General features: G+C 41.1%; 1 protein-coding gene across 6 annotated transcripts in view; it reads left to right on the forward strand.

Annotated features, from left to right (window-relative positions):
- Positions 1-14,103, forward strand: part of ZDHHC21 (zinc finger DHHC-type palmitoyltransferase 21) — a 64,274-nt gene that overhangs the window by 38,493 nt on the left and 11,678 nt on the right. For all 6 annotated transcript variants that reach the window (XM_050943206.1, XM_050943205.1, XM_050943208.1 and 3 more), the window contains one exon: positions 14,009-14,052. In XM_050943206.1, coding sequence (XP_050799163.1) covers positions 14,009-14,052 — 44 coding nt within the window. The remainder of the gene's footprint in view (positions 1-14,008; positions 14,053-14,103) is intronic.

Genomic DNA, 14,103 nt, shown 5'->3' on the forward strand with positions numbered 1-14,103 from the left:
TTTTGTTGTATAAATAGTGACTCTGATGATGATTCTCAGTGATGAAGTATATAAAGAATATTATGTTTACATAATTAAAATTATTCTGTAAATAAGGAATAAATACACTCAAAATACTTAATTGCAGTTTTGCTATTCTTTCCCCACTTTGCAATTTTGATCGACTTCTTTTTAATGTACATCACACTTATTTTATGCTGTCATCAACAGACAAATGATATCACTCTGACCTAACATTCTTTTTGTCTCAACAATTATGTATCTTATAATTACAAATATTTGCAATCATATGTTTAATCAAATAATCTATTAATACTGTTTTGATTAGTCAAATAATGAGGGCTTTACCTATTTTTCAAACACCAGAAATGTAATCAAAGGACTATAAATCCTTATAATTAAGTTTACCAAAGCAACAATTGGGGCCAGAGTTGGAAATCAGTATTTTAAGGCAATTGCCTGTACCTGGATAGAATAAATTAGAAAATGATCATGGTAGTGTGTGTGTGTGTCTGTGTGTGTGTGTGTGTGTGTGTGTGTCTGTGTGTGTGTGAGAGAGATCATGGTAGTGTGTGTGTGTGTGTGTGTGTGTGAGAGAGAGAGAGAGAGAATGTATGTACTGGAAAAATAGAAAATTATTAGAAAATGTATTCAGGCAACATTCTGTCCATCTCTCTCTCCCTTACTCTTATTCCCTCCCCCCCACATTTCTGCCTTCTCTACCCCTCCAAAAGGTAAATCTATCCTTAGAAAGCAGCATAAAGCTCTGGAAATTAAACTGTAGAAAGCAATCATGCACAGTCCTTGAATGGAAGTTAATAGACTAGATCATCTAAGAGGTCTTTTCCATTTCTAAATGATTATTCTCTTACCTGTATTTTTCTACAAATGTGGTCTATATTTATTTCAAATATTTATCATCCTACTCCATCTTTGAAGCATTTTGTCTTCCAAGTAATATAAAAAACACAACTTTATTTAAAAATTATGATTGAAATAATCCAGTCCCTTTTATGATGTGGTCTAAAACATAAGGAGTAAATTTGTTTTACACCCTGCATCTTCACCAGTTTACTTATGGAAAAATAATCAGAGCCCCACCTATCTCACCAGGTATCATTTTTGGTTAGCCCAATCTAAACTTCAAAATGAGTAGTAAATATTTTTATTTAAATAAGTAACATACAGTATTGCTAAAGGGAATTGATGGCATTATTTTTTAAAGTATACTTTGCAGTTGTAACAAATTCTGTAGATTAGAATATTGTAGAAAACTTCCTATCCTCTTCATGGAAATAAACACTGAAGTTAAAATAATCCTGTTAGGCAATTGCATTAAGAAATCATTTCTGTATCTAAGATACTTAAATGCTTTTCTGAATGGAAGAGTAAATAAAACTGAGACACTAAAATAAGCAACCATAATAGTAAGGCAAAGTGTGACCTCTTACAAAACTCAGGATTTTTATTAGAATATTTAATTTTCTGTCAAAGTATACATCAGATCATTTAGATAGCAGTTTCTTTGGAAGAAAGGAGAGTAATCGGATTTTGCTTTGCTAAACCTTGCTCTCTGAATGTTCCTTGTGGTGGTAATGATGAGGATTAAGGGAAATGGTAAATTTCATAATGTCATATAATTATGCGCACATCTGCCTCTAAAACACCACAAACTTGGAAATAAATTGGACAATCGCTCTTGATCTTTTCATATTATCCTCTCTCTAGTTATCATGAGTTCCCAAAATTGTTGTCAGATGCTTTCTTTTCATCACATCACTTTTTTAGGTATCTGACATATTGGGCAGGTAATACATAATCTGCCAAAAAATCTGCTTAGCCAAATTCGTCACGGCACTGAGGAGAATTGGGTTATTTCCCCAGAGGTAGCATAATGCAACTTTCTTTTTCATCTCTCACACAGAGAAATCTTTAATCAAAGAAAGATGGGGGAGGAGGGAATAGAACAACTAAATTTAACCCAGATTATTCAAATAATTTCCAGGCTAGGTTTGCAAACAAACAAACAAACCAAAAAACCCCTAATCACATACATTTAATCAATCAAAATTTTAGATTAAAAATTATTTTAAAAAATGTGGGCCAAAAATAAAATCATAATCAAACTGATAACCTGTATACAGTATGGCCAGCCTTGTTGTATGAGCAAACAGTAAATAGAAACATTTAATTTAAAAATATTTAGCATTCCTTATGAAATGTTGGTATTTGATACTTCACAACAGCTCACCTGTCATTTCCATATGCACAGTGAAAGAATGGTAGACAAATGAAAGAAATAAGACTCTCTTGTTTTGTTCAAGTACTAAGGTACAGCAGTATACTCTCTCGTATTCTGAGATAACAGCTATGGCTGCAAGTTCAGAGGGGTCACTAAGGTTTTTTTCCTTTCTTCTTAATTGCTCTCTCCTTCTACATTGCAATGCACTGAAGAATTGGAATCGATGTACTGTGCAGATATGACAGTATGCCTGCGTTCATTATAATTCAGGTATTAAGTAGAGCTCTATTGATAAGACATCACTATTGCTAACCACATGGAAGTAATTGAACAAGAGATTTCTGCTCCATGCTTCAGAATTAGTCCTGAGAATTACAGATTGGTGTTTGTTGATTGGAAGACACAAATCTACAGTGTAAGCAAAGGGAAAATATTCTTTCAGTATATTTGTTCCATCATAAGTTAGCTCACGATGATTCCATCTTATTGCACAATTTGTTGCCCGGTGCACATTATCTTTTCTTTTAATGCTTTTCTTCAAGTAGTCAGTTATATTAATTAAAAAAGTATCTTTATGAAAGATATATTCCTCTTAGCAGGCATTAACCCAGGTGGGTTCATTTTTCAAGTGCTTCTTTAAATTGGTCTGCAGGATTCACTCAGCTCTCACTGATATCTTTTCATCCCTCTCATAACGTCCTTAGTCATTGCAGCATCTTCTTTTCCTTGGAGATAGCAGACAAGCTGCTCTTTCAGACTTGTTGCCAAAATAAAAAGACACTCAGCACTTCACCACCAGAGACTGAATGCAACACCTGAGCTGTGTCCCTTGCTTCAGCTCTTAAAATTGTAAACTAACTGTAGCTTTTCTACTTATTGCCTTGAGATTTCTTTGCATTTCACACTAATCAAATCTTGAATTCTTTTGCTTGATCCTGATAACTCTTCTGTTTCTGAATAACCACATGCACACTAATTCTAATAACAATAGGTGGTTTTGGAGTGCGGAGGACCACATTGTTGAGTTGGTCAGATGCTGATCAATCATGTTTTTCTGTGTGCAGTTGTAACTTTTATTTATTCTTAGAGGAGTGTCCCTGTAGGTGCTCCACTTTAGGTGTTTTAACGCCCTGCGCTTGTAATCGGAAATTTGTGGTAGCAATGCCCTGGCTGGCCGCACACATGCAGCAGCCATCTCGCATCACTTGGAGCAGTTACCTAGCATGCGCAGCCAACCCGTCCCCCAGTTCCTTCTCTACCGCCTTTGGCTTGAGTAGGAGCGACAGCAGCTCCTCTTAACCTTGGATAGCTCAATAGTTTTCTACTGAGCCTTATTAGCCTTTTCATTTCATTATTTACCCTCTATTTTATAGTTTACTTAAAACCTTTAAAAAAGAAAAATTCTGTTAGCTGTCCTGTCACAGAGACACATCCATCTCCCAGGCGGATCTCTGGCTTTGAAAGACAACAAGAAGAGGAAAATGAATATGGGTGTATCCTCCTCCTTTCTCAAAACAAGTATCCTCTGAGACAGGGATATATACCCCTCGCCACTCCTTCCCTAAGCCAGGGTCCTCTCAGCATCACACATTTGCTGATATGCAAGGCTGGCAGGCTCAACCATGAGTACCACCTCCTAGGACTTTTCCACCCAACTGGCATACTGGGATCTGGATAGGGCCCAAGCCTCAGGCCCCCCCAATCCACCAAAATCTAGAACAATGCAATCCCCTTCACCACCTGCCCCAGCTCCCTCAGAGATGCAGAAGGAGGAGATAGAGGAGCCTGAGGACACACCTGAGGGTGATACCCTGCCACTTACCCACATTTCATTTTTGTTGCTGGACGAAACAATAATGCCACCCCTTCCCCTCCCTTCAGGGGCCGATTTCAAATCTTTCCAGGATCTGTTCACAAGGATAGCTGAATCCCTGGACATTTCCTTAGCAGAGCTACCAGAGACCCAACACAAGCTTACAGACATCCTCCAGGCATCTCCATCAGCAAAAATTGCACTGTCTCTTAATGCTGCCATAATGGACTCTGCAAAATTAATCTGGCAGACACCTGCCACAGTCCCAGCTTCGTGTAAGAAATCTGACAAGAAGTATTATGTGGCAGCAAAAGGGGCTCAGTTTTTGTTCACTCACCCTGCACCAAACTCAGTGGTGGTAGTCTAGAACCACGCCTTATGATAAGGACTGGCAAAGGCTAAATCTTCTTGGGTAGAGACCCTATTCTTCCGCTACGCTCCAATTTCACAGAGCTAATTATTCAGCCTTAATAGCCAAATACACGAACAACCTATTCACTAAAATATCAACTTTTATGGAACATTTACCAAATGGCAAAAAAGAACAGTATAAGACTAACATTTCTGAAGGGTCTCTCATCGCCAGGATGGCCCTACAGCCCTCTCTCAACTCTGCAGACAAGGCAACACGCTCCATTGCTACGTCTATGGTCATACGTTGGGCATCCTGGCTCCACCTTTCTGGGCTCCCTAGGGAGGTCCATGCCACAGTCAAGGACTTTACCCTTCGAGGGTCAGAAATTGTTTGCGGAAAACACGGATGTATCTTTACATACCCTAAAGGATTCCAGGGCCACCTTAAATACCCTGGGTATCTATGTTCTTGCGAACAAAAAGAAACAGGGCTGATTTTACAACCAGCAATTCCGAACTGCCCCATACACCCAGCCTCAAAGACAGTATGACCAACATCGTAAACAAAGACAGACGAGATGCCAGCAGAGCCAAGACTAGCCTTCCACATCTCAACCACCTACTTCCAGGCAATCATTTTGAAGCTTTGGTTGAAAGCATGAGACCTTTACATTCTTTGATCCCGGAACTAAACCCAATCTCCAGCCCATTTGGAGATCATCTGTCACCATACTACCTAGTCTGGAACACCATCATTACAGACAAATGGGTTCTGGAAATTATCCAGAAGAGTTACTCAACCCCTTCATCTCTATTTCACCTACCACCCCCCTTCTCCGTCCCGCTTCAGGGACCTCTTTCATGAGCTCCTTTTACAACAGGAAATTAACCACCTCCTACAATTAGGTGCCATGGAATCAGTACCAGCTCAACTCAGGGGAGAGGGTTTTATTCCCATTATTTTCTCACTCAGAAAAAGACCAGTAGCTGGAGACATACGAAAACTCAACAAGTTTGTGAGAGAGCAACATTTCAAAATGGTGACTCTACCCACAATAATTCTGGCATTAGTGAAAGGAGGCTGGCTCTTGGCCCTTGACCTACAAGACGTTTGCTTTCATGTTACCATTCACCCAATGCACAGATGATTCCTGCAGTTCACCTTGGGGCACCAACATCTCCAATACAGAGTGCTCCCCTTCAGCCTGTCAGCTGCCCCAAGGGTCTTTTCCAAGGTTCTCGCCATCATTGCAGCTTGCCTCCACAGACAAGATGATTTTTCCATACCTAGATGACTGTCTTTTAAGGGCACAATGGGCAGCTTTACAACACAATGGGCAGCTCTAAACGCCACACAAACCATGATAACCCTCTTTACATATTTTGGACTACAGATAAATGCACAGAAGTCCACCAGGTTCCTGTCCAACAACTGGAATTTATAAGTCCCTATCTCGATTGTCTCACCACAACAGCAAAGTTACCTCACCCTAATCAGTTTGATTACAGTGATCATGGACAGTCCACAAACGTCCACCAGAATGTGCTTACAACTTTTGGTGCATATGGCTGTGTTAACATTCATCGTAAAGTATGTCAGGCTACACATGACATACCATCTGGTTTCACACTGTCTACATACTACACAAACATTCTCTCAATAGATGTCTCACTGTGCCCTGCAGGGTAAAGGACTTGCTCACATGGTGGACACAATCACAAAACGTCTGCTCAGGTGTCCCCTTTCAACAGAAAGCTCCTACTACAACGATCGCTATGGACGCCTCCCTTGTGGGATGGGGAGCTCATTTACGCAACAACACGAACCAGGGTCATTTGGTCTCCATTGGAATACATCCTGCACGTAAACATACTGGAATTAATGACTGTCAGAAATGCATGCAAGCACTTCCTTCCTTTAATCCAAAACATGACCATCAAGATTCTTACAGACAATATCGCATACATGTTCTATATAAACCGCCAAGGGAGAGTGTGATCATACCCTCTGTGCACAGAGGCAGTACGCCTCTGGAATTGGTACATCACCAACAACATAGATGTTTCAGCATCTTACCTGCCATGATGTCAGAACACGACAGCGGACCAACTGAGCGGAAACTTCTCTCACATTCATGAGTGGATGGTGGATCATGCAACTTTGAGTCATATTCAGCCTATGGGGGTTCCCCATTATAGGTCTATTTGCAACAGCTCAGAATGCAAAGTGCCCACAATACTGCTCTGGAGCTGGATTGGGATGCCACTCCTTGGGCGATGCTCTCCTCATAAAATAGGAAACACCACTAATGTATGCATTCCCTCCAATTCCACTTCTGAGTCAGATCAGGCAGGACAAATACAGGGTCATGCTCATTGCACCCACATAGCCCCAACAAACTTGATTCCCATACCTGAGACAGATGGCAGTGAAGCCACCTCAAATCCTTGTAATGATACCTCACTTTCTGACACAGGACTCGGGATGCATCCATTACCCCAGCCTAGTCCTTCTCCATCTCAAAGACTGGTTACTCCATGGCTAATGGGGGTCGACAGAGACTATTCTGAGGAGGTGAAAGGCATACTATTGAACAGTTGCAGATTAAGCACACACAAAACATACACGCAGAGGTGGACATGATTATGCATTTGGTGCTATGATGAACATACTCTTTAGATTCAGACCCACTACACAGCATCCTAGGCTATATACTAGGCCTCAAAAATCAGGGTTATCCAACATCTCCATCAGAGTACACCATCACCTCATTCCATGACAAGGTGGACAGAGTCCCTATCTTTGCTCACCCAACCCCTAAATGCTTTCTAAAAGGCATGGAAGACACTTATCCCACACTAAAAAACCCTACTCCTATATAGGATCTTAACCTTGTTCTGCACAGTCTCATGGGGAAACAGTTTGAACCTCTAGCAACTTGTTCTCTGTTACACTTATTCATGAAGCTGGCCTTCCTCATTGCTATCACTTTGGCAAGAAGGGTGGGAGAATTAGGTGCCCGAATGGCACACTCACCTTATACCACATTTTTCAAATATAAAGTGATCTTATGGCCATATGCCAAATTCATACCCCAGGTAGCCTCTCCTTTTCATCTAAATCAACCCGTATACTTACTCGTATTTTTCCCGAAACTGCATGTCTACCGCAGGAAGGCCTCATTTAACACACTATACATTTGCATAGCACTAGCTTTCTACCTAGAAAGGACAAAAATGTTCAGAAAGTAATCTCTGCTATTTCTCTCTATCACAGAACATTCCAAGGGTCAATTCAATTTGAAACAGAGACTGTTTAAATGGATATGGGGCTGTATCCATTTGTGTTACCAAAACAGCCATCTACCAGCTCCTATTGAGTGTTATCAACATTGATGGCCTTTCTCAATAATGTACGCATCATGGACATTTGCAGAGCATCTGACTATACCTTTCATAAACACTGTGTATTAGAATAGCTATCAGCTACAGGCGCTCAGTTTGGACTCACAATGCTATCTACCATCAATGAACCAACTCCGAAGCGCCTCCCTTCCACTGAGGTGCACTGCTCAACAGTCACCTAAAGTGAAGCACCCATAGGGACACTCCTTGAAGAAGAAGAAGAAGAAGAAGAAGAAAAGGTTACTCACCTTGTGCAGTAACTGAGGTTCTTTGAAATGGTTGTCCCTATGGGTCCTCCACTACCCCCCTCCTCCCCTATGCTTTGGAGTTTCACACGGATCCTCTGGGGAAGAGAAGAAACTTGGGGACAGTTGGCTGCGTCTGCTAGGTAACCGCTCTGAGCAGCGTGAGATGTCGGCCGCATATGTGTGGCCAACCGGGGCATTGTTACTACAAATCTCCAATTACAAGTGCAGGGCGCCGAAGGACTTAAAGTGGAGTACCCACGGACAACCATCTCAAAGAACTTCAGTTACTGCACAAGGTGAGTAATGTCTCATTTTTCTTGAAATCAGATGTTAAGAGGACTGTATTAATTATGCCACACTTGTGCTACTTTTTAAAGTTATTTGTAAATTAAAAACTCTCAAAGGCTTTAAACATCAGAATTAGCTGGAGATCAGTACCAAAAGTAGCTCTTAAGAATATTATTAGTATTTCCAGTACTCGAAGCTGGTCATCCATACAGATAATCAAAGCCTCTTAGATTGAACAGAATACTAACATTGAACAAACCAATGCTTTGCATTAGAAGCATAATAAACAGAGTGACAGTATTCTGACCTATAGTCCTTTGGTGAGGTGATTCAGTAAAATGTTGATTATTCTGTTCACTTGGCACATGAAATAAGTTGACATTGGTTGGAGCTATTGGGTGATCAGCCCTTGAAAAGTAATTCACTTATTTAGGCTCCTAAATAAAGACATGGGGTGTGTATACAGTGCAGTTAGACACCCATGGCTGGCCTGTGCCAGCTGACTCGGGCTTGCGAGACTCAGGCTGTGGGGTGTTTTAATTGTGGTGTAGACATTCCGGCACAGGCTGAAGCTTGAGCTGTAGGAACCTCCAACCTCGCAGGTTCCTAGAGCACTCCAGCCAAAGCCCAGATGTCTACACTGCAATTAAATAGCCCTGCAGCCTGAGCCCTGTGAGCCCAAGTCAGCCAGCATGGAGCAGCTGCAGGTTTTTGATTGCAGTATACAAACCATTAGGGGCCTGAGTTTGAAAATACAATTTAATTCATTTTCATTGTTTTGTTTGAAAAGCTGATTTGTTGTTTGAGGGGTGGGGGTTGGGGAAAGCAGATAAAAAGAGCAGTAGAGATAGTGCTTCTGCTCAGAATCAAGGAAGTAATAGTAAGTGCTTGATGAATGTGTCAAAGAATCATCTTACCAAGTGTTTTGTCAAACCTATGGTTCCTTTCTTCATTTGATATCATGGAGCCTGATAACTATATCCATGATTAATAAAGAATTAAAAAATTCACTAGTTCAATAAGATTTAGTTGGTAATTGCCCCTGCTTTGAGCAGGGGGTTGGACTAGATGATCACCTGAAGTCCCTTCCAACCCTGATATTCTATTATTCTAACATCAGAGTTTATACTGGTGAAAACTTTAAAACAGATGCCTTCTGTCCTGCTTCCATTCCTCTCCCTCAAAAAAGAACACAAAACAAAAACCAGTCAGGTTTAAACCAGTCAGGCACTCATCATTCATTGGTTCATTACTTTTCCAACTATATTTTTGTTTATTTAAGAGCTATGGCCTGTAGCCATATCACCACAAGCTGTGATCTCAGATACAAAGAGCTAAGCACAGTCAGCCGGAATCAGCAATTGGATAGGAGACTACTAGGGAAAGCTTAGCCGTGGTCTACACTACGAATTTAGGTCGAATTTAGCAGTGTTAGATTGATTTAACCCTGCACATGTCCACACGAAGCCATTTTTGTCCACTTAAAGGGCTCTTAAAATCGATTTCTGTACTCCTCTCCCACAAGGGGATTAGTGCTGAAATTGACCTTGCTGGGTTGAATTTGGAGTAGTGTGGACGCAATTCAATGGTTTTGGCCTCTGGGAGCTATCCCAGAGTGCTCCATCGTGACTGCTCTGGACAGCACTCTCAACTCAGATGCACTGGCCAGGTAAACAGGAAAAGCCCTGCAAACTTTTGAATTTCATTTCCTGTTTGACCAGCGTGTCGAACTCATCAGCACAGGTGACCATATAGTCCCAGAATTGCAAAAAAGCTCCAGCATGGACTGAACGGGAGGTACTGCATCCGATCACTGTATGGGGAGACGAATCTGTGCTATCAGAACTCTGTTCCAAAAGATGAAATGCTGAATATTTGAAAAAATCTCCAAGAGCGTGAAGGGCAGAGGTTATAACAGCGTCCCACAGCAGTGCCGGGTGAAGCCTACCAAAGAACCAGAGAGGCAAATGGCCACTCCGGGTCAGAGCCCCAGACATGCTGCTTCTATGATGAGCTGCATGCCATTCTAGGGAGAGCCCCTACAACTACCCCACCCTGTTCTTCCCTCCTCCCCCACCTCTCCCAAGCTACCTTGGCAGTTATCCCCCCGTTTGTGTGATGATTTAATAAGGAATGCATGAGTTTGAAACAACAATGACTTTATTGCCTCTGCAAGCAGAGATCAAAGGGGGGAGAGGAGGGCGGTTGGCTTACAGGGAAGTAGAGTGAACCAAGGGAATGGATTTTCATCAAGGAGAAACAAACAGAACTTTCACAACGTAGCCTGGCCAGTCATGAAACTGGTTTTCGAAGCTTCTCTGATGCACAGCGCACTCTGCTGCAACTCTTCTAACCGCCCTGGTGTCTGGCTGTGCATAATCAGCGGCCAGGTGATTTGCCTCAACCTCCCACCCCACCATAAACATCTCCCCCTTACTCTCACAGCTATTGTGGAGCACACAGCAAGCAGTAATAACGATGGGAATATTAGTTTCACTGAAGTCTAACCGAGTCAGTAAACTGCGCTAGTGCGCTTTTAAACATCTGAAAGCACATTCTACCACCATTATGCACTTGTTCAACCTATAATTGAACTGCTCCTTACTACTGTCCAGGCTTCATGAGCAATGGGAGCAAGGGGTAGACTAGGGTAGGTGTAACCACGCGGTGCTACTGACTGGGAGAGCAGTCTAAGGCAGAAGCCTCCAGCTGGCATGATATTCCCGGAAGGACTGAATCTCCATTAGATGAAACTTAAAGAAGAGAATGACCTGGAGTCATTCCCATTTTTCTCCAAGCGCCCCCGACTGACCTCACCGAGGCTGGCCAGGAGCACGCATGGGATGACAACAACGGCTAGCAGTCGTATTGCACTATCTGCAAGGCAAGGCAAGGGGATGCTGCTGTGTAGCACTGCAGTACCGCATCTGCCAGCAGCACCCAGGAAACATACGGTGACAGTAAGCTGAGCGGGCTCCATGCTTGCTGTGGTATGTTGTCTGCACAGGTAACTCAGGAAAAAAGGTGAGAAACTATTTTTTGCCATTGCTTTCACGGAGGGAGAGACGGGGCCCTGATGACATGTACCCAGAACCACCCGCAACAATGTTTATGCCCCATCAGGCATTGGGAGCTCAACTCAGAATTCCAATGGGCAGCGGAGACTGCGGGAACTGTGGGATAGCTACCACAGTGCAACGCTCCGAAAGTCGACACTAGCCTCGGTACTGTGAATGCACACCGACTTAATGCACTTAGTGGGGACACACACAATCGACCGTATCAAATCGATTTCTAAAAAATCGACTTCTATTAAATCGATCTAATTTCGTAGTGTAGACATACCCTTAGATACAGCATGAAGTGATACTGGTGATTCAGTGGATGGCACTCTTTCCTCTGAGCTATACAGAATTAATGGATGTGATATTAAAGGCCTTTATGCTGCTGAAGGTGCATTATTTAAGATGAGACTTAGACATAGTAAGTCCTGCCCATATGTGGTAATTACAGTTCCCCCCGACCCTTTTTGGTGGAGTAAAGCACTCTAGACACCTGGTCATATTGTAACTGTGAAATTACATTCTGCCTTCCTATGTTTCCGTACTGCATTTTCCTTTGAAATATTATTCTCTTCTTTCTGCCCTAAACTAGTATGCACTGTTGCTGTTTATTGTTAAACCGTTGCCACATTTCACCCCAAGAGATGGGTAAAATGGTTACTTTGAAGCATTTGTACAATCAGTACGCCTTGGAAAGTGCTTTGGTTTCAGTCTAGATGAAAGATGCTATGTAAATGTGAGATCATTCATATTGCTGTCTAAATAAGGTCTTCCTTCTTCCTTGGTTGATTCTGTACTGAAGTCATAGTAGTCAAATTTGTGCTAACCCATTCATTTCCACACCAAAAGATTGTATCCAAAACATTTTTTTGAACCGATTGAAGCGTGAAGCAGAATAGGAAACTGGGATGTGAAGAACCACCAGTTTATTCCATCACACAACAAACTGAAAAAATGCCCATTGTGTCCTTCCTCCCCAAGCCTGGCTGCTGAGTTTCTTAGGTTGCTGTGAAGTTTCACTTTCATGTGAAAAGGTAAATTGGTTCACTTTCAAGTGAAAGTAATTTTCAAATTCGCCCAGCTGCTTGGAAGCCATCCTGGGGGAGGGAAGCAGCAGAGAGGACTTGGTTTCTTAAGTTCAGCCGCCAGTGCTTCTCAAGCAGCTGAACTTCAAAGGGGAACTCTCCTTTCCTCCCATTCCCTTCAGCCTAGCTCACAGCTCTTCAGAAGTGGTTGAGCTGCTTTAAATTCTGAAAAGGTATCCCCCAAACAAGGCATTCTGTGCTTCCAGTTGGTTAATGTAAATTAAAAACTTTAGCAGGTGAACTTCAGAATTTTTCATTCTGGGGAGAGAGATGGCCACTTGCTTTCACTGCCTTTCCAGCTAAAATCTTAGTATTTTTAAATGAGTGGAAGGAGGTCTATAATCTTTTCCCCTTTTCCTGTTTGACCCTTTTATTTACATAAAGGATGTAGTGGGTTATGAGAGAGACAGTTTAGATTGTCATTCCATAGGTATTGATGCTTTAACAGTGAAAAAAACCCTGCGAGACTGTAGACTCAGTCAAAAAGCACAACCGCTCAATCAGAATTTTGGTTTCAGTAGTCAGTGTCCAAAATGATAAATATTATGATTTTCAGATCAGTACAAAAAATGTTAGTGGGTTGACAATGTAAAAGAACATACTACAAAGCTAGATTATACTAATACACATTTGGAATGTTATTTTTGGAAACAAAAGTGCTAGTATGACGCCTCAGAAGCTCAATTCCTATTTAGGAATTGATTATGTGAGGAGAAAGGGAGGGAGAGGTTTGAGCTACCAGTTTGTCCCACAGCAGCACCATCAATTCTGAAATTGTCTGATTAGTCACTAGTTTTAAAAGTGGCTTTATTTTTGGTACTATCAAGAGGATGATTTCTAGAACTGAAACATCTTTGCAATTGTAAAGAGAGCTTTAATTTATCTTTATCTACAGCAGTTACCTAGACATCACTGAAACTGTATTAATATACTCTTGGTGGCACTGTTCACATTACAATATTTGTGAAAGTAAATATTTTAAAACTACTTAATCTGCTTTTTGAAGTACTTCTGCTGGTGGTGACATTTTAATAAATTGTGGCAGAAATATATTTTGTTCCTGTGATAATCTTTTGTGTGACAACTCCACATTCGTTATACAGGTGACTGTATAAAGTATGACAAAAGTGTGCTTAACAGAAAGGTGGTGTTCTTTGTGCATATTATTTTAAAATGTCCTATGGATAAATAACATTTTGATTAATTTAGCTATAGTAAGGTTCTAATCTGTTTGTTAGCATTCTGTAGTGTGCCCCATTTTAAAAATCTACACAGAAAACAGTTTTTCTGCGTGATAATTTGTCAGGCTGAATAAAACTGCTCTGCATGAAATTTTATAATGGCTTGATATTAGTATGGGATATTGCTCTATGTAATCCTACTAGATTTTGTCCAAAAGAATCTACATTAAGGGTCAGTTCCTTCTTTCTTTATATACTTTAATGATAACATTTTTGTAATTTAGGTATGTGAGGAAATATTTTCTAATAATGTTTTCTTTCCCACAACAGGATACAACAAGTATAGAAAAAATGTCAAACTGTTGTGAAGAAATGTAAGTACAACATAAAGAACTAGTAAAGTTTAAAAATTATGTGTATGAAAG

The sequence above is a fragment of the Gopherus flavomarginatus genome, chromosome 3, assembly GCF_025201925.1.
Source record: "Gopherus flavomarginatus isolate rGopFla2 chromosome 3, rGopFla2.mat.asm, whole genome shotgun sequence".
NCBI lineage: Eukaryota > Metazoa > Chordata > Testudines > Testudinidae > Gopherus > Gopherus flavomarginatus.